General features: G+C 52.0%; 1 protein-coding gene across 2 annotated transcripts in view; it reads left to right on the plus strand.

The window, feature by feature from the left end:
• Positions 1-21484, plus strand: part of LOC131210551 (neural-cadherin) — a 157744-nt gene that overhangs the window by 84627 nt on the left and 51633 nt on the right. Inside the window, exon 1 of one of the 2 annotated variants that reach the window (XM_058203812.1) lies at positions 13954-14005. The exons of the other annotated variant lie outside the window; for it this stretch is intronic. Within the exon in view, the coding sequence (XP_058059795.1) occupies positions 13954-14005 (52 nt within the window). Of the gene's footprint in view, positions 1-13953; positions 14006-21484 lie in introns of those variants that run through there. 2 annotated transcript variants of the gene reach the window in all.

A 21484-nucleotide genomic window follows, 5' to 3' on the forward strand; every position in this document is an offset into this window, starting at 1 on the left:
ACATTTGCATCAATTTGGCGCCTCGCTGTCGTTTCCTTGTTCGTCGGCAAAATTTATTAACCGCGCGCGGTACAAATCGATCGCCGCATGTCATCGCCGTTCCTGTGTTCCGGGTGGGGTCCCTCCGAGGGGGGGACTGTTCATGGAAGCCCCCAGCCCCCCTGGTTTGTCGCATAATCAATTTGTGTGCTTGCCTTCCGGTGACGGAGCAACGTGTGAAGTCAACGGGCGCGATGGCTACATCATCACGCGCTGGGCTCGGGGCGCCCTAACGAGGACATTCGAGAAGCACGCGAGTTCCGCGCGCGTACACGACGGTGAAAGTCAAGCTTCCCCGTCCGTCACGGTGTGGGGGGGTCCCTATCAGGACGAGCGACGAAGGATCTCCGTTCCGTTGCGAAAGAACGAACGATGATAATGATAATGCGATCTTCCCCGTAACCTGTCCTTTGCTGTGTCGGGTCATAACGGAAGACGCTGATGAATGTGAAAGAATGCCGTCGTCACACACAGACTGATGAAAGTGGTCACACACAACCAGAGGGTTCTTCACCACGGAGTTTTCTTCCTCCCTTTCGAAACGCAAAATGAAATAAATTAGAAAACACGCCCCGAAAATGACACCCACAGAGAAGACCCCCTTAGGCTGCCGAGGAATCGGTCCAGAAGTGGCACCGACCCGAAAGTGGGGCGTCCTTGGTGCGCCTCAAGTGTTGTGCTTTCCATATTGGATCATAAATATTGAATATGCGGCGCCCGCCCGGTCGCGGTTTTCACGGGAGCGGAAAAGGTGAAAATATTTATCCAATCATTGTCGCTCCTGTAATAGGCCAGATCCGTGACGGGGCCCCCCAAAATTAGAATCCACCCCGATCCGTGCCGGTGAGAAGTATTTGCCAATTTTAAAATAATATTCCCAGTGGACTCCGACTGGAAATTCCAACCGTTCGGGCCCAAAATGTAAACTCTTTCCCATGCGAATGGCCACGCAGGACTTCTCGGAAGCGTTTACGGAGATATCCGTGTGCACAGAGGAGATGGGTTTCTCGCGAAAGGATGCCGTTTTGTGTGCCCCATAAACTCCACCGTGGCATTGCGCTGTTGACTTGCCTCGGGTGACCGCTCCCGGCCCCGCCCGACCCGGTACCCCCCGCGGGGGGTGAATGGTTGGAAAAGTTTGCAACTTCAAAGTGTACGTTTTCGAAATTAATGGAAATTCTGGCCCTCGAATGGATTTGAAAAATGCGAACCGGCCACCGGTTTCTCTGTCCGGGTGGAAACAGTCGGAAACAGATAACGTGTCTCCCCGCGCTCATTCGCGGCGCCGTCCATCAATAATAAACGGAACGCGCACGCGCCCATTAAAAGTTTGCCGGCGACCGAAAGTCAATAGATTTCGCACGCTTTGTTTAACTTCCTCCCTGCCGGCTATCGGTGGTGGTGTTGGTCTGCTCGTCCTCAGTTTTCCGATACGGGGAATTTCCCCCCTTCGAGTTTTGGCCATTTTTTCGCATTTTCTATCCGCGCAGCCCCCAAAAAGTTTCCGAGTCAGTTTCGGCTGACGGAGGCGCCCGTAATTAGTGTTCGGCTTGCTGCTGCTGCTGGGCGTCACGGCTGTTGTGCGTGCTAATGAGCCATTAAAGTGCTGCCAAAGTATGACTGGTGGTCCGATGCGTGCGCACCCCCTCTCCGTCCGTCACCATCCGTCAAATCACGCCGTGATGTGTCACTTTTCTCGCGTCCGTTCGCAGCGCGCGAACTGCGATAAACTAATTTTGTCTAATCAATGTCAAGTAATGTCAAATGGGATTTTCCAATCGACGGGAAATGGTCGGTCCGGCCCGGACCCGGTTCTGGCTGTAATTTTCCTTCCTTTCTTGGCCCTCCGGTGACCATTGCAAAGGGCAGAAAATATCATCCCTATGACGCCGCAGAGCTCGCAACGAGAAAGTTCGAACGAAAAGCGGAAACGAAATATCATTCCGCGTGTCCCATCAACGTCACGGGGCGGGCGATGGGTGATGATATTCCGATTTCCCGGTTTTTTATTATAATTCTCCTGTTTTTGTTTAACGAGTCCGTCGTCCGACGGCCCAGCAGAGAATGGTCACAATCAATTCGGTTACAGTTTGGCCCTTTTCCGTCGCGCTCGGCAGGAAGCCATTCGTCACGCCGCGACCGTTGGGTCGGTTGGTATTACGACGTGGCCCAGATGTCGATTCCGTTCGTGGATCAAATGAACCATCAATCCGTCGCACGTTTCCCTTGCGTGCGTTACCCTCGTAAAGGAGGCCACGTGTGGCCAGTTACGCGTCAATCCGGTCGGGAAATGACCCAAAAAATGGGGGTTCTTGTTGTTAAACTTCCGTGATTTTTACATTTCCAACAACATACAGTTACTTTGCCCACCTTTTTCTGTTGCCATCGTCGATGACGCATTTTTCGGTCTCAATCTTCCGGACTTATTGACCCACATGGTAACACGTGGCTATTCAAATTTTGCGTGTTTTTCGGGGTTTTCTCACTTCAAATTTTCTGTCACCCAAAAGTTGACCCAACTTTCGACATGTGTCACAGATCGCGCGAGTTTGTCTATGGAAAAGTCATCGCATAGAAAAGCTGATCAACATCGCTCGGGCAAAATCGGCTTTGTACAAACATAACAAACACGGATGCGGGGAGACGCACACGGCGGTGCAAATATCGAGGTTCCGGACCCGAATTTCTCTGACCCCGCGTGCGCGCGCGCGCCCTCGTGTCGATACGTGCCGGATGCTGTTGATCCTGGAAAACACGGACCGCCGTCATGTTGATACGCTGGCGGTGGTGGTCGGTTGGGTTAATTTTTTGTTCTGCATCTTCCCTTTGGTGGGTTTTCCGGGATGACGCAAAAAGTTTAGGTAGGCCACGCTCTGCCACCGGATGTTGCAACTTTCCCATACGCTCGCACCACCATCGGACGGCTGCGTCTGTCGACCGGAAACTTCCTCCCTTCCAACCGTGGTGGTGTTTTATTTTTGTGTTCACTTTTTCGCCACGGATTTACATCTATCAAACACATTGATTCGGGTCCGAGCTTTTTTGGCATCGGTGGGCACCGGAACGGGATTGGGAAAACGGGGTTGGAAAATTAGAGCACAGACAAAAAACCAACGCGGCGGCGCGCCCAGCCCAGCATATAAAGAGTTGCAGCCAGGCGGCCGGCTGTGGTCCTCCAAATAAACTGTTTGGCTCCTAGTTTTCCACCAATTTGAACGCTTTCCCGGGGTTGCTCGCATCAGGCGCGTTCTGAACCAACTCTCGCGAGGGGCAACAGTACATTGCGGCTGCTCTGCCCATTTGCCCGACCACACCACCCCAGGCCAGCGAAGCGGCAACCGGGTGCGGGGTGGGAGCAAACCCAAACTCGGCCGGAACATAAAACAAAATCCGAAATCCGAACAAAAAAATCACTCACAAAATATAAAATACTATTTTGGGCCGTGAAACGCGGGGCTGCAGCCGGTGGTGGCCTCGGTTTAATCGAAATCAAAAACACGCCAGCGGGAACGTGTTCGGCGGCCCCCGCGCGATATTGAACATGCAAATCGGCAAATCCGAAGCAACGCAATGTTTCCGACCGGAGTTTTCCGATTTGTTTTGTTCCGTTCCGTTCCGTTTTTTTTGTTTGTTCCTTCCCCCAGCGCCCCTGTGTTTGTGTGCAGAGTTCCGTGCAATTTGCACCCAATATCTGTGGGTCCGCGACGGTCTATTGGATCTATTATTGGGCGCCTTTCGTTTGAGGTTATGTTTGCTTCGGCCGGTTTCGGCGTTGCGTTTTTGACTGGCTGGCCGCTTGGAAAATATATTTTTGCACCCAACGCCCAAACGGTTGGCCAAGTGCCACCGTGTTCCCCCCCCCTCCACCCCACCTTCCCCTTTTGTGTACTTGGTCCGGCCGGCGGCTGTGTTGTTGGTAAAAGATTTCCCTCCGATTTCGGGCGATTTTGTTGAGTTGATTTTGGCCATCCTCTTCCTCGCGTCGTTCACAAACAAAACGGTGGCGGCGGCTGGAAATGGAATCACATTTTTCAAATCAACTTTTCGACCGGCCAGAGTTGAACGCCCCGGCCACCCCCCCAAATGGCCGGTTGTGTTTTCAGACCGAAGAGGGACCGACGATCGGTAAAATTAAACAAACGCACCAGAATTAAAGTACATATTGGCCACACACTGTGCCGCTCGGGACGTTTCCGTTGTGAGTTCTAAGTTTGCTGCAGCATAACCGCAGGTGGAAGGACATTCACTGCCATCGGATGATGGCGATGATGTACCACTTTTGCGTTTTCAAGCGAAACTCTCCGATCGGCGGTTAAAAAAAATTCAACAAATTCGCGTACCACATTAAACGGATAGCAACGCGGATGGCACCATAAAATGGGGATGCAAATGTTTTCCATAAATTTGATAAACGACACCGTCCGATCTGCGCCATTCTCCACCTTTCCGCGTATCTGTTTGGCTCTCGGCGGCCACCGCCTATCGATCCTTCACCGCAGGCTCGCGATGGGAAACGCGATTATCACCGAAAGGAGGACCTGCAGCATCAAGCAACAAATTTGATTAACGTCACGCAACCTTTCGGTGGCTTTCGTTGTGAGGAGAGCCTTCTGATTTTCCCCGTTTCCTTACTGCTGGCCTCTGCGGGTGGAAGTGTGGGAGCAGCGCTGTGCGTGCCATTGGTGGGCAAATTAGGGGTGATAAAAGTGTAATTGAAACATGTCAGGACTCTCCCCGCTCGCTCCGATCGGTTTGTTTGCTTCCCCAAGCGGTGAGCGGAAATTGCCAATCCAATCGACACACACAACTTCGACACTTCGCCCCACGCCACACGCAGAGCCCCTTTCTGGGTGGGAGTGGATTTCCGAAATGGGGTGGCTGCATAAAAGTTTCAACAAAAAAATATTGTTTTCGGCCATTCGGAGTATTTTTTCCCCGCTTCGATTGTTTCCGAACGCCTCGCTTTGGTTTGTGTTTTTTTGTGTCTGTTGAATTTAATTTTCTTGCGCTGCTGAACCACATTTTTTTCTGGTGCCGGCGGAGCATGTGTATGTAATGGGGTGGCGGAATTTATGATTCACCTTCCGTGGAATATTGTTGAATTTGCGTAAATTATCCACATTGTGTGCAAATGAGCGGCGGTGGCAGTGGTCTCCCCAATGCCCACTCAACAAACAGCAGCGCAACCGTTTTTGTGTGGCCGTTTGGCCGGTTGATGGAAATTTAATTGCAGGTGCAGCAAAATCAACACCAATCAAAAGTTAATAAGAATAATTGAATCATTTTTACAACACACAACCGAACCGCGTGAACAAGTGTGGTTGTTCAATATTGATCCATTGGCATTGTTCTTAATTAACAATGGTATTTGATATATCATTTTTTTTTTACTTAGATGACAGCAATAATTAGCAGATCATAGCTCATTCGGTCCACCACCAAGGACTGTGTCTCATTTGTTGCAACATTGAATCAACCTACGAAGCAAAAAAAAAAGGACTCGCATCAATGCTCGAACAAGTGAAGCGGTTCTCTCGCTACAGCCACAAACCGACCACTAACTGGCATTCACCACCGCGAAACAAGAGTCAGCCTAGAGACCACCGCCCACAAGTGGGTCTGTTACGTTACCGGGGGAATTAGCATAAAATATAAATTACATTGAATTTATAGAATGTCTATGGCACCCACCCGGCTCCGGCTCCATTGTTTCTGCGCGGTGCGCGAATGATGTCCGTGGTGGCCATCTCGTGTTGCGCTCTGCGTCCCGAGCTGCTGGAAATTAAAAAAGGTGTCTCAATTCGAATGCCCGCTCCGCGCAGGTATCGATGGCCGTTTGAAGCTAATGGTATCGGAAGCAATTTACGGAACGCTGACATTAAATTTGCATTAATTTTGCATACACTTTCTGCATGTTCCTTGTACCTTCCATCGATGCCACACTCCAAACGCCAGCCGATAATTTCTCTGGTGCGTCAGTAAGGAGCGAACGGCCCCCAAGGTATGCGTTTTTTGTTCGCACCTTCCCAATGCGCCTCTCAAATCGATTTGTTTCACACTTTATTATGTCCAAGCACCGTAACTGACATGGACAGCCCACTGGAAACTGGAGCCTCAGCTCTCTTGAACTGTGGGTGCAAGAGGAAAAGTAATTTGAGCCAGCGCCAGCCCAGACCATCTTCTACAGACAGACTCTGTGTGTGCGCGTTCGATTCGAAAAGTTCGATCCCCGATGGGTGGTCCCGAGGACCCTCTCCTCTGTGCACCGTCACACTGATTGCGAATGCAGCAAACCAAACGCCGTCCTGCCGGCGGCAGCTGGCTGGGAACGTCGGTAAAGAAATCCTGACAAGTGGGAACTGATAATAGCCCCCGGGGGGGGTGTGGGGCACGGGGGTCGTAGGTTGGGTCAAATCTCAAACCCGGTATGCAAATCCTTGCCCTGTTTCCCGCTGCTTATCTATTGATGGCTTCTCTCGAGCCACCGAGAGACGTACGTAGTTTGCAAAATTGGGATAGAACAGGTGTTGAAAGGATCCACACACTGGCCGCGCTCCCTCCGATCGAGAGGACGGCATGCTGCACCGTTTCTTTTTCTATGTCGTCCCTCACTTCATCACCTGTTGGCCGGGGGTGGTGGTATCGTTGAAAGGTACCGTCCATTTGTCGAAGTAGCGCGCTCCTTGGGCGGTTCCTCGGGAGATCCCTAGCGCGGACTGCGCGGTGACGATGGATGGAAGTTTTGCAATAATTCTCTCCCTACGTAAAAGATTAGACCGCTTACACCGGGGACGCCTTGCCACTACCTTCTTCACTTCTTGATTGATGAAACCAGCTGTGAATGATTGGATGAAATTGTGCCGTCCTTCAAGCATTCTGGTCTGGTCTGGGTTTTAACGAATCTGATATCTGGTCGTGTCTAGTCTGCGCCTTCGCACGTTGTTTCGTTGCAGTTTACATTGGGACAATCCTTCACGTTCACCACCAACCGTTTGTAGTGTCCACAGGACATCATTAAAAGTTCGATCTGCGACAAGAACGTTCCACGGCTTTGTTGAAGTGCATTAATTTCCAGCCGTTTATGCAAAAGCCATAGTCTCATACGTGCGTTGTCGGTGCTTGAAGCCGGAACACCGCGCCATCGTTACCTGCCCGGGAGATGATTGATGAGCGCGCGGCCTCGAGTCCTGTTCATTGAATGCGCGCTTACCGTTTGGGCTATCGATATTTGATATTTAATCTGCCCCGCCGCAGATTGATATTGTTTCTCAGCGACCCCAGCGAGTCCTCAGCGACGAATCCGCGTCCTTTCGCCTCGTCTACCAGGAAACGCCCGAGGTCCCGAGGCGGCGGACCCAATCGCTAGCTTATGTCGATAAATTATATGTTTGGGCCTTGCGGCAATGCTGCGTGTGCAGCTGCTGGTGCGCCTTGTGCGGCTGGAAGTGCCACCGAGAGTCGGGCATGGGCATGATATCGTATCCTCCTCCTGATGCCGGTCGACCGCACGGTGTCATCGTCTTTGCTGCTCGTGGCAGCCAACACGTCTCGTCGTCGTCGGGTTTGGTTGTTGTCCTACGCCGTGGTTTGCGCTACCGTCATTACCGCCCTGCCCGCTCATGTGTGCTTGTCAATCATGTTATCGTTTGCTAGCAAAATTATTTACTGCTATCTTGAGAATCTGGGGATAACCGTGGTTGGTCCGAGTGGCCATCCAATGGGGCAGGATCGACGTAGGAGCAGAGCAAGCACGGCGGAAGTGCTGCAGTCGGATGTACCGAAAGCATTACCATCAATCTCTCCGATAAGATGGCCACCGGGCGGTGGTGTAGAACGCGATGGGTTGGCCTACGAGAGAGCTGCCGAAGATCGTCGAAGATATCGATGGCAACGACAATGGTGGAGCACGATGATGCTGCTGCTGCTGGTGACTGTCAGCAACGGATGTTTGCTTGCCGTCTAGAGGAGGGCCACCGCACTCTGTTCGTGATAGCACAGGACACAATGCAAAAGGACCTCACTATCGGCCACCGGTTTCGCACGCGACAGTCTGCTTATCCCCAAGTCGACAAGCAACGTCAATGATGCCACGGAAAGGCTTGCAGAACCGCGTATCGGAGCGCCTGGACTGTGGCAGCAGCAGCATGGCTAACGCTGACAGCGTGGAATATGAAAGCACACCGTGGTACATCGATATTTTATGCAACTTTATCGCCTCGGCAAACGAGTGCGCGGGGCACATTCGGGTGGTGCTTTAATTAAGGCCCATCGAAACGGAAAACGGCGTAAGAAAGAGCGAGAGGGAAACACAAAAATCATTAAACTTAAGCCAACTGATGGGGAGAAGCCAATTTTTCCTGATGGGGAGAAGTCAACGATTGCTTATCCGTTGCCATGCGATCGCTTCATCAATTAGTGCTTCCGGTGAACGGGGTTCGCTCGCTCTTAGAACTGGAATCGAACCTAATTATTTGATAAGAGCCCTAGTTGTACGCCTCGACAACCACACCATCGTCAATTGGTAAGAAAACGGAAGACACATCTGCCAGAAACAAACGACGGTACAACGGTGGCTGTTGAATATGTGACCTTCACGTGCCAGCCGTATGAAATAGGTAATCTTTAGTTTGATCCTGTGGCCAAAGAGTCGTACTCAACGATGCCACATCCTTCACGACCTACGCTGTGGGGTGGCGCGCGACAGATACTGTCCCCCGGGAAGTCGGTGCCATTAGCATCGTTACCTTTCTGGTCGAAGGACAGAGCGGCGCACTGGGTTGATGGGTTCGGAATGCAGCGATAAAATCCGTTGACAAAGGGTTAGCGGAGCAAGTATTATTTAATTACGCCCCATGGGTCGCATGGTGTAGCCGGTTGCCGGGGTTGGTATCAGTTTCCAGTTTGCTCGAGTTGCGGGCTAAGTGTCAATGAGGAGAACTTATGAATGGGCGCGTTGTGGTTGTGCAATACTGTAGACATCTTACGAAAATTAGGGGACCTAGTTGAACCACTTACCATTGGGTTGCCTCAAAGTGATACGTTAAATGAAACAATTGTTTCTTGTTTTAAGATGTTGCATTTTTGTAAAAAACTGTATATCATACTTCGAAATTTAAACATTATCTGATCTCTCTCCCTCTCTCTCTTGCAGGTAACAATAAAGAAACGGATTATATCTTTCGCCAAGGTCTGCGATATGTATGTATAAATAATAATGGGTATATTTATCGTCCGCGTATTCGCGCAATTTATAAGCCAAGCACCGATCAAAGCTTCATTCATCATTCCTTCCCGCATTCTCACATCGTTCTGTGCTTAAGGGTAACGCGATATAAATTTGGAAAAGCACAAAAACCCGTTCCATATCATTGACTGTGGCGATAATTTCGCATCATAATCGATCATACGCCTCAACACGTGCGGCCACCGGAAAAGGATGTGAAAAACGTTTTTCGAGTATTTTTCCCAAATTTCGTGTGGACCGTACGAAAGTGTGTTCATAGAGCTTTCATTGGGAATCTTGCTGAATGCTGCTGACGTTACCATGCCGTTATCCTAAGCTTTTATAGCAGCGTGAGTAACACCGGAATAACGTTCGTATTTTTATAGCAACACACTCAGGCTTTTATGGCGCCACATTATTGCTTGTTTATAGCAAAAAGTGACGGTATGTTTTGGAAATATCATTTTATAGTAAAATAGTCAGGATTTTTCGTTTGATAAAGTTGCAGCACCATCTAGCAGAATCGCTCGGAATACAGACTTTCATTTTATGGCATCAGTAGCCTCGGAAAATCCTGTTGAACTCTTTCATGCAATGCTGACCAGGGCATACAATTCTGGCCGTGTGAAAAGCCTGGGCCCAGTTTGAGCTGGCTGCTGTAGCCCTGCCCTCAAGTTTAAAGCCCGTTTCTCGTTTGCCATCTGGTTTGCCTTAAACATTACTGAGCAGGCTTCTGATAGAAGCAACATGCTGGGCGAACGAAACAACTTAGCCAAGAAGCTTGACGCAAGAAGTTTGTAATTAAATCATTAATGACACTGATTGTTTGACACACTTGTCGCCTGGCGCGAGATTCATTATTGGCACGCTACTTACAACATGGGCGCGCCCCACGCTTTGACCCGCCAGGCTGCGTAATGGCCACATTCAATTAGATTCGCCCGATTCGCATCGCTATGCACGTCACAACGTTCAAGGACGGGCCCTATGCCACGCCGCCCGATTAGGTCCGGTGCGCTCATAAACAGCAGCGTTATGGTTGCTACGTGGGTTAAACCAAACAAGCAACCATCGCTAGCGAAGGGTCACGGCGACTCCGAGGATTTTTTAACTAATTTTCTACCTTCCATTTTCATCTCGGTCAGCCCTAATCTCGGGCGTCCTTCCTCGATGGAACGGGCAAATGGAGCGACTGAAGACGATGGTTTAATTAAAACCATCATGTAAATATCGTACCTGAAACACCGGACACCGGCGACCGAGATGGCAAATCGTTTCGACCCTTTCACTCCCCAACCCGTCTGACGAAACGTCTGCTAAAGTGGACGTCACTTGGGGTGTTGCTTGGAGCGAACGGCGAGCCTAAAATGTACGCCCTGTTTTCTTGACGAACGTCTTTGAAGCCGCCCTGCTGCTGCTGCTGCTGCTGGTGTGGTCGGTCAGGATGCTTTCAAGGAAGACTTTCTGCAGCAGAAGTTCCTAGGTGGTGGACCCCCTTTCTCTCAGTCTGCTGCCGCCTCCGCAGTCTCCACGGCACGTCAGCACGTGCCGTAGGTAGTTGCTGGTATCGGCAGAGATAAGGCAACTTCTTCCTTCGCGAAAGCCGGCAACCCCAACAATCCACCGGTTGAGCGGGCTCCACTCGGGCTTGAGTGAGAGTGGACCTAGTTGCCTCGATGTCCTTAAGATTCCACGCTCCTCCTCCGTTAATGATGCCGACGCTGGGCGCTCCCGGTGATGGCGAAGACGTTGGTGTTTTTGTTTTAAATACCCTATTCATCAGCGGAAGAAGGTGCCCCGGTGTGAAAGGATTGAGTGCACTGCAGGAGCCCGCGAGAGAGAGAGACCGAGAGTGCCCGTGAAACGGTTTGTAGCATAATGTGTACACACCAGGAGTTAATTATCATTAAGCAAATTAAAATCAAGTGCTCGTAAAAGTTGTTTGCCTTGCCTTTGGCGAAGGACTCCACAGGCGGACACTCCGGGAACTGAAAATGGAACGAGATTTGGTTCTCTCGTGCCCCGCCGTTGTGCGTTATTTTATAGATTTGTTTGTTGAGCCCCAGCAGATTATCCGCCGGAGTGCCGTTGAGTTGCGTTTTTCTGCCCTTCTCAAACGCCGTAATGAGGTTTGAGATTTCTTCGTCCATCCGCGCTTAGTGTTTTCTCCCACACACATAAAGCTTATCCTTCCTTCCGGCTTTGTGTGCTTAGGGTTACTTGTATCTCTAACTCGCGGCTGCATTCCGCTGATTGAGCCTTAATGCTTTAATGGCACACAAAAAATCCATTCCCATCGTCCGATTTCGTTCTAATGCTCGTCCAGTCAACAGGATTACGGACGTGCAGCCAGCCGCAAACCTTCTGCTGGCAACCTTTTCGTTCTGGGCAATGGTCAGTCGCCCTTCGGACTGATTAAACTGTAAAATATGGTTCCGACAGCGCCAACAAATGGCTTATCAAAATTGCTACATTTCAATTATCCTTGCACCTGATCGAAGCCACATTTCACTGTCTGTTCCCCGGACCACCCAAAACCTCCTTGACCATCAGCTCGATTGTCAGCATAATCGGATAATCAGCTCCCCACCCAAGGCGGGGTGTCCGTTTGCTTGCATCCTTTCCCGGTTTCCGTCACCGGCCGGTTCCGCAGGGTTGTTGAGGAGGTCACAACGAATAGAATCGTGTGCACACTCTGGCACACAATGCACGAAATTGGATTGAATCCGTCGCTACTATTGCGACGCGGGCCGCGCCGGTTTGTTCGATTGGCGCCAGAAGCAGCCACAGAGCCGAGGCCCCCCCCAGGCCACAGCCCTCTCATTCCACCTCAGACCACGGGCTACGATTATCTTTACCACACACAATTCGATAAATTGACATCTCCGGCAGGGGACAGTGTCCTGGGTTGGTGGGCTCATTTTAAACCTGTCTCCGACACGGCTTCCCCAGAGCAGACCGGGTCTTAAGAATCGCTAACGATTGTGCCACCTCCCGGACGCCAACTGGCTACGACTGCGAGAGTCGCCTTTCCCTTTCTCAGACAGCGCCACTCGAGAGTGGTCCCCGCGGGGGGAGCCCGGCAATCGCAAACACGGCGAATGGTGCCAGAGCACTTGTTAGTGGGCTACCTGTTGGCCCCGGACCCGCTAGAGATAGAGATGTCCTTCGCCCGCCAGAGTCCTGCCAGAGCTTTTAATGGTAGAATGGCGGTCAGAGTCCACGCGGGCGGATCCTCCCAAGCCCGAGATAGAAAACCAATTTATCAACTATTCGAACGATGCCCTCCAACCGAAGGAGCTGGAATCTGGCCGAGTTGGTCAACATGATAAATGATGCAATATCGCCCCGCGCGGGGTGAGTGCTGGGGTCACTTAGAGCTCTTCCCACCCAGTCGTTAGTCCGCGTCCACGTCTTCGGGAAACTTTTAAAAGGCACGCCTCGCGCGAGGCTCATGTAACGCGTGAAGCGTGCCTTGTGGGTGCCGCAGTAAGGATGGTCCGTTTCCCACATACGCAACACACTTCCGACTCTGGCCCTGTGTCATTTCGCAAGTATTCGCTCAGTCGTCGCATACCGAGAGCGTCGTCTCGGTGGGTTAAGAATTGGGAAAGTTTTAATTAAAAACAAGAATCCCCAAACCACGTGGCCGCCGGAGCGCGCCCCGCCCGAACTACCCTGTCTCACTCACACCCACACTCACAGTGCCCGGTGAACTTTTCGCCCAAGCGATTAAACCCTCTCTTGCCTTCTCGCTTTTCGTGACTTCCAATTGAGTTTCCGGAAACGCAATCGCCAGAGCGCTCTTCGAAAAAAAAAAAGTAAACGCCCAGCGAACAACGCGCTGTCGAACGTCATCTCAGGCACAGGTCCTGTTCTGCGCGTCGCGAGTGACAATTTAATTAGCATCCTGCAGGACCGGCAGAACATTTGGCGCGAACCACGCAAAGCCCTCAGACTCAGATGAGCTCGTTCTGCGCATTCGCGCTCCACGCGCTGAGTGGCACATTGTTTTGGTTCTCACCGAGCCGAACGTGCGAAAGCTCTATCGCTTCGTGAGCTCCCCGGTGTCGTCACGATCGGCTGTCAACGGATGGGTCAGTTGGTTGGCAAACACGCGCGCGTTCGGTGCGATTATTTTCACACGATTTACGCGCGTCCTCACACGAGAGCTCGGTACGAAGTACGGCGTCGAAATGATTGTTTCCAGTTCCCGCAACCGGTTGCTGCTGACCGGTTGATTTTCGAGGATCACTAACCGATCGCGAGATCACTCTCGCGGATCATATTTTCTGCCTATATGTGAGTGTGCGTCAGGAAGAAGGGAAGCTAGGCCCGTTCGGGGCCGAGTTCGCTGCTGCTCCCGAGTCGTGTTTGCGATGAAAAGTGCGTGCCAGCTGGTTCCGGTCATCTTTCTGTGTGCGCTCGCCACCGACCGTGGTCGGAGCGACGGCCGTCGTCAATCCGACGGCAACATCGTGTCCTCGTGGTGTCAGTGTTTTGCACGGGTTCTCGGATTAGCAGCAGCAACAGCGGCACTACTAGTAGCTGCACTGACGGCTGAAGCGCTGATGGTGGAGTGCTGCGCCAGCTGGTGACTAGTGATACCACCACCGGTCCTATCGATCCTGTTCCAGTACGCCGGCGGTGTCCGAGGTCGGTGGCAGCACGTTCACCTGCGCGGAGGAGTGATGGTAGACCCACTGAAGATATTCTGGGTACTAACGAATAGCACGTATCTAGGTAATGTGTCCTCCGTGTTGCTGCCATGTGCTTACCGGTCCATCCGTGTACTCTATTTACTGTCACCCACCCGTGAAGACAATCGGAACGATGCGAGGGCTCTCGACACCGCAGCGCACTGTAGAGTTATCATCGCCACCGGAAGGTGTTGTCCACCTTGTTGCCCTCGACGCGGTGACAGCGCACCCCGGTGACGATTATGGTATGCCATTTGCAATGCAAAAATGAAAAACACGCCACTGTGTCACGCCGTGCGCGGAACGGACACGGCTTTGACCTTTCGCCGCACAATAGTGTTACATTCGCTCTAACACAGGGTCGGCACAGCAGGTGTATCGGGACTCCCGGGAACTCCGACTTCCGGGAATGCCAGCAATTGTTGATTTGTATGCATATCAGTGCCCGTAGGTGGCTGGTGGTGGATTCAGGATGATCCGGTCCCGACAATCCAACACTCTTATCACACGAACCACCAGGCGCCTCCATCGCAACCGGGTGGCTTTCATCCGGCCAAAACCCTCGGCAACGCGAAACCCGGGTGGCTGAAAATGGCGCCCTCCCAGTGTGGGCTAATTTATTCATTCCTACCCGGGACCCGGGACTCTCGCGGGTGTGTGCTTTGTTGGGTAGAAAATTGATTTTAATTCGAAAGACCGTAAAGCTCTCTCGCCGGCGCAGCAGTTAGCTGGAAATTATATTAAACTCCTCATGTGTGTTAATCCTGGTGGCACGTAAGGCGCAGGAAGCACTACTGACGCACTGGCGCACTGGATGGTAGATAGTTTGGGACACACAGTGCGTGTGTACCGGTGGCGGCGCACGCCATCGAAGCGCTGCTCGGCACTTAAGTACCTTTAATTGGCTCGGGATTATGCAAATCCTCCCTGGCGTGGGGTCCCTTACTCAGCACCGAAAGCAGTGGCGGAATCGCTTTCGCCCATACGGCTGCTCAACGGTGGTGGCGGTGTTTAACATATTTTCATTTCTCGCTGCTGGTCCTGGCCCGTGTTTTACGGTGTGGTCGGGTTGTGTTGTGGAGCCCTTTTTAGAACGCTGGTTGTGTGTTGGAGACCGGGTAAAAACTACTTCGGCTCGAGAGGACTGCTTACGCTTTTGCGAGTTCCGCAGGCCAAGAGTTTTGTAAGTGGCCAGCCAGTTAGCTTCGGTGATGGGCTTCGTTGCGGCAGCGTTTTATGCCAGCATGATGGTAGCTTCCGATGCAACGGAACACCCTGGTGGCCACCGGATGCTGTGGTTTCTTCCTGCCACCCATTTAGTTTGTGTTGCGGTCTGTCCTGGGAGGATCTCGTTCGACAGAAAAACCATTAACGCGCGTGGAAAAGGGATCGAAAATTTCAATTTCGAAACGGCCCATCTTATTCATCGATGGCGCGCGGTTGGCTTTGGTGTGGCTTTCACGGGGAGGGTTTCAATAACTGTTGAGGGACATTTTAAAGTTCTCCATAGCTTATCTTGGGAGGTGGTCAGGTGGCCAGGATACCAGTCAGTCCTCGGGTTCCGTTTGCTGGGATTGTGTTAGTCCGATTACATGTAATTTAGGACGGCGTCGTCGTTCGCACTGCTAAAGAAGAACCCAGCCGGAGCAGCCGGAAGCACTTTAAGGACCCGTCCGAGAGAAGAAAACTTTCAACGGACCGAAACGAACTTTTCCGCAAAAAGGACACCGCGCGTTCTGTTCCGTCGTGGCCGGAGGCATACTTTGCCTTCGACCATCGTCATCATCATCATCACCACTGCGGACTGCTCAGTGTGCTTGGTGCGGGATTTTAATGTGGTCCTTCACCAACGACCGATATTTGCTTGGCTAACAAACCCGAAGCATTCCGCGACTCCTGCGGCCAATCACCTTTGGCGACCGATAACCAGCTCTGCAAGCTTTTTCCGCTGCCCAGCCGTCTTTCGGATGGGTTGTAAGAAAATCGATTGAAAGTTTCGGATCGCTTCCAACTTTTCACTTGACGCGCGCCCTCGCCGCGGACACAGACAAAACCACCACCGTTCGAAGTTATCGATGATTATTAATCCTTTCGGAAAATCGGAACCGGCATCGAAAACATCGTCCCCGGGCGGGTGGTGGTGGCTAAGTGTGTACATCGCCCGAAATTGTGGCAATTGTAAAGTTTCTCAATCAAACCGGATCCAGATCCGGCACACCCGAGCGGCGGAAGGATATGCACAGTGGGAAACTTTGCGTTCGACTGTTACAAAAGTCGAACGGATGGGCGGAAAATCCTTTTCTCTCTAATGGGAAGGGATGAAGCGCCGAAAACGCGTTCGCTCAGCCGGCAGTCGTGTAAATTTGGTCGGCTGCGAGAGTGTGTCTTTGTCGTTACGGCCCGCGCCCACCAGCGATCGGCAACGTCCTCCGTCCTGGCGCACGGATGGCACGCAAATAAAAAGTATGCAAACCTACTTAAGTGAAGAGTGAAAATGTTTCGAAGACGTTGCGAAAACTTTACCCAATTCCCGGGCACACTCATGCCGGATCCGGTGCGACACTCCGGTCCGGTTGCGAGCGATTTGCATCCTTCTGAACGCGGGGAAGACTCCTGGCGAACGGGGCCGAAACTTTGACCGGCGCACCGGGTATCACTTATTGGCCGTATAGTCGTTGGCTGCAGCCGGTTCCGGTGTCGCCGGTGACCGACAGCCGGCAACTGGCAACCGGCGGAAGTAGTTTTATCAGATAAGGAAACTTTCCGTTCCGTGCCGTCGTCGTCCTGTGGTGTGGTGCCACAAGATGGATATGAAGTTCCAGTCCAGACCAGCCCAGCCCCCCCGTGAACAAATTGAAGGAAACTTTTCACACTCAATTTCCCCGTCATTTCCGGTTTCGAGGTTCCAGATGGTAACGGATCGACCGCCGAAATAAACCGTTTGACAGTTTAAATGGAACTTGTCAAAAAAGCTGGGCTGGGGCCACCAAATGCTGTAAATTAGAGTGCTGGCGGTGGTTGCCCCCCCTCCGCCGAAGTGGTGCTTCCAAATAAGAAGAACTCTCTCTAAGGGCGGGTTCCGAGGATACAAATCCAGCCTGGAGACCATTCATCAACCGATTTGGGTTGGGGTTGCGGTTGTTGTGCGCAAGGACTCCCCAGGAGGATGGTGTGAAAATCAGCAGATTTTGTCAAACAAAATGGTCCTCAAGGACGCAAGACGGACTTCCGGGATAATCCGATTGCCGGAGGCGATGTTTCAGTTCGACCGAGCAATGTTGATGTTATTAAAACCACGTTTGGCCAGCGCTGCACCAAGCAATAATGTATTTTTAATGAGTCAGCTTTTTGGGGCCTCCCCGGAATGGTAAATTTAATCTTCCGTCTGCCACCCGAGCTGATTGCCAAATTTGAAAGATGAAACAAACCTCGGATCTACGGAATTGATAGCGGTCCGGTCCGGAGCGGTCCCCAAATTGCTCTCCGAAAATTGTGCCTTTTTGTGGACCCGGCTTCAAACGCCAAGCCGGTCCAAGAAAGGCAATAGATTGAGCGGTGACATCGTAAGCATCACGACGTCAATCAGGCGACGATCGTCGTCGATGGCCCGCCGGCCAGCGGCCAGCGGTCGGTTGACAAGGCCGGTGTCACTCGCTTCCCCCGGCTGTCTAAAGCACAGGCGAAATCTTGACTTTCCCAACCGACGGACGGACTTTTCCGGATGGCCAAAGGAGCCGAAGGACGAGAGAGGTGTACAATATTTCATGTCAGAACCAATCGAACGGAAGTGAAGTGCAAAGATACGGGTCAGGCAGAGCAAGGGAGCGATTGGCAACAAGCAACAAGCCCGAAGAATTGTGAGCCGATCATACCCGCGCCGTATCAGACTCCCAACGGGCGTGCCACGGCTACGGCCATCATTACGATCGATCGATGGCCGGTGGCACCTCGGAGAAGGAACTTGGACCGGATTCGGTGCCCGACTTCACAGCACCGGTGGCTAATAAGTCACGTTCCGGGCTCGTGATTTATCACCATCGCAAGGTGCAATTTCATTAAATCGACGTACAGCCGAGCAGCGCCCGGTGGAAGTTTCGAGTTTCGAGCTGCGTAGCTTGGATTGGTGGGCGAGGTGGGAGAGTTGTCACCTTGCCTGGTGGGAGGCGCGTGCTCGAAGGTGTCCAGCACTACTCGGTGGTGGAGTTTAAAAGTTGCAAGGCGATTGAAGGGGAGGACAGCCAAAGAGAACAGAGAATGGGCCTCCCAAAAAAAAGGAAGTTCGAGTTGTGCATCGACAATGAGCTGCCGATTTCGGCCAGCGGAAACACGGAAATGGCGAACAAAGTTTTTCGGACCTTTAAACTTCGGCCGCGACTCGTCCGCGATCCGCCAAAATCGGGATGACCCGATGCTGCTGATTGCGCGATTCAATTTGTTCATGCAATACCAATTTTACGAACCAATTGTCGTTCGAAATGGTCGGCGTCCTCACCACCGTACCATGTTGGGTTTCCATGAAGTCCTGGGTCAAAGTCCGCCGAACGATGAACTCCCCGAAAACGGTTGATTCGTGTACCAAAATTCAACAGTTTCGACCCGTGTTTCGGCTTCACAATGGCCGGGGGTCGGGGTTTGCAGAGGTCGTTTTCTGTTATGCTGGGACTAATTTGCCAACCCCGCCCGCGGCCAGCCAGCCAGTGCCAGCCCATCGAAAACCCGAAGGCTATTTAATTCATCGGAGAGATAGTTTGCTGCTGTAACGGAAAGTTCGTCTACGGCTAGTAGCTCCTCCGGGAGGCGGCCTCCGGTCGAAAACGGGCTGCCTTCGCAGAATTACCTTTTCAATCAAAATACCATACCGTCGTCGGCCGGGCCCACGTATGTCTGAAGTAGTGGCAGCCTCGACAAACACTCCCGGTTGTTGTTCTTCCGGTGCCGTTTTCGGTGGAACAGTATTTTGTCATGTTTCACCGCCGGCGACGGTACGGCGGCGTGGCCATTTAGCAGAGTAAACTTCACTCAAACAACACACAAAGAGCGTGCTGGTTGTGTAGGTGCGTGTGGTTATTGCTGATTTACGAGGGCAAGCCTCCCGGCGCTCCTTCGCTTGGTCTATTTAGTCTTTCTCTCTCTCTCTCTCTTGCTGTCTTCTGTGCAGCTGAAACAATACTAACGAGAGCCAAGGGTTTCGAGTGACCATTACACGAATGGGGTTTCTAACGTGAGACGCTAGTTTTGTAGCCTGTTGTAAAACTACAAGCCAGCCTGGGGTCGCCGTTTTGTCGGAGCCACAAATCCTTCCAGCACATCTATGAGCCAGTGGGCCTTTAAAACTTGTTTCACCCTCCAAATGGCCCAGCACAGCCCGGTTGATTTCCGAGCGAACGGTGGCGTACTTTAATTAAAACTCTACACTCGCCTCACCGAGGAAGGAAAAAAATGCTTCGAGCCTTTCGCGTCCGGGAAGACCAACTTTATCGAATCTTCTATCTCGGGCTCTCCGATACTACTGTATGCGGGCTTTTCGGGCGAGAAACTAGTCGATAACGATAAATTGCTGGCCCGAATTAATATGCTACCTCCGTCGGTTTCAATTCTCGACCAATTTACATTTCCATTAGCAAGTCGCCGGGGCCATCCAGAGGCTGTAGGGACGTCCAGCAAAGTTTTCCGCTGGGGTTCGGCTGGCTCCACCAAGGTGTAGCTCAGCGCCAACCAAATGCGATTCGAATCGAGGCGGCTTCAGTGGTTGGCCTCTGAGGTGCTCAAACTAACCCTCTGGCGTTGGTCCAGATCGAAGAGAAGGTATGGGCACCAAAAAAAAAAAAAAGAATGAAAAGGCACCCAAAATCTCCAACATTAAGTGGTGGAGTCGATCTGGTTTAATGGTTTGTCATAAATTTCCAGACTAAAACTTCTTCCGGCTTCCGGACGGCGGGATGACGACTGTGGTTTGTGTAATGTGTGTTGGGTGTGCCCGTGGCTTCGGGAATCCCTTTTTTCTGGGATCGGGGGCCCTCCGTGCGACTGGGAAGTGCTTTGTGGAGGTCTCATTACACTCTATCTTCTATCGTCCGCAATCGCCACAAACGGTTATAGAGCGGTTACACCTACCCGGTTCTCTCGCACGCCATACCTGTAGATCCGGCCTGTAGCACAGCCTTCACGGAGGACCTTCCGTTCTACCCCGTTTTCCAACCAACCACTGGTCATCGCACGCCCTCATCGAGTTGCAACATAAAATTAACACTTTGTTTGAGAGATGACACTAATGGAATAGAATGTTGGACAACCTTTCGTGCGGGCCGCTTCCACGTGGAGGCGGGAAAAAAGGACACGGATTGGCTGGCGGCCGGGTTAGAAGTAAGTCCTTTGCGAGCGGGACCGATGAATATTTCATCCCGAGCCATGCGTCGGAGGCGAAACTTTTCGCTTCCAATTTTAGTTTCCACACCCCGAAGGATCCACTCGACAGAGACAGAGTGGCTGTGACAGTGGCGGCCCTTCCTGGTACTTTTTGTTTCATATGGTCACAATTTTTGTCGCCTTTTTCCGGCTTTGCTTCCCGTTTTTTTTATTTGCTATGGGAAAGTGCCGAACGCGGCCCGTAACGAAGATACATCATTGTGCGCTTCAACATGTCTCTCACCTCGCGCAACCGGGGCGCGCAATAATCTGTTGGCTGCCAGCCGCATCCAACGGGGGGGCGACCATAAATTATGTTCGCCGTCCCTCCCGCCCGGCGGCCGAGAGCGTGAAGGAGTGAGCGAGTGAATAAATAAAACGGTGATCGGTGAAGGAAAAACGCTACATAAGCAGGGGGCATAAATAACGCCTTCCCAAACGCTTCACCTACGGTGTGGAACGCGCAGGACCTTCTTCGTCGTCGGGCAATCTGTGGATTGTGGAATTTTCTTACCAAATCGCTGCATGAAAGGTAATAAATTATCGATAGCAACCGGCAACACCAGCCGCAACAATCGGCGCGTGGCCAACGGGACACACTAGTAAGCCCCGCTAGTCGGTTTCCCGTGAAAGGCGCTGCAACGGAGTGGCTTTGGCGTTGCTTCCCACCCGAAGGAAGTCAATTAAGTGGTGGTTGTCTGTCGACTGCAGCAGCACAGGGATGCTCCTGAAGGGCCCCTACACCACCACAAAACCCGCTTCCGTCGCATTGTTTCTTCGGTTGGCAAAATTGGGCCGTTCAAAGGCCGCGCGGTTTGAATTTTCTCACGCGCTCACACTCATCGGAGCACACATTCAGTGCCGCGGAAAACGGCCATTTTTCATCGGTCGCGCGCGGTGTGCCAGAAATGGGCGGTGTCCCGGCTGGCAAGTTGTGCACACAATTTATGACCGCAGATTACGTTGCGCCATCCCGGGCCCCGGCCCCGGGCTGGAAATAGTTCCGTGGCTTCTGTGGCCGTTTGATGTTATTGATTTTGATTTCAATACAAACGCGCTGCGGTTTAGTTCCCCCGCCGGCTTCCTGCCTGTTGGGCCATTGCCGGTTCCCCGGAGC

Source organism: Anopheles bellator, chromosome 2 (genome assembly GCF_943735745.2).
Source record: "Anopheles bellator chromosome 2, idAnoBellAS_SP24_06.2, whole genome shotgun sequence".
Classification (NCBI taxonomy): Eukaryota; Metazoa; Arthropoda; class Insecta; order Diptera; family Culicidae; genus Anopheles; species Anopheles bellator.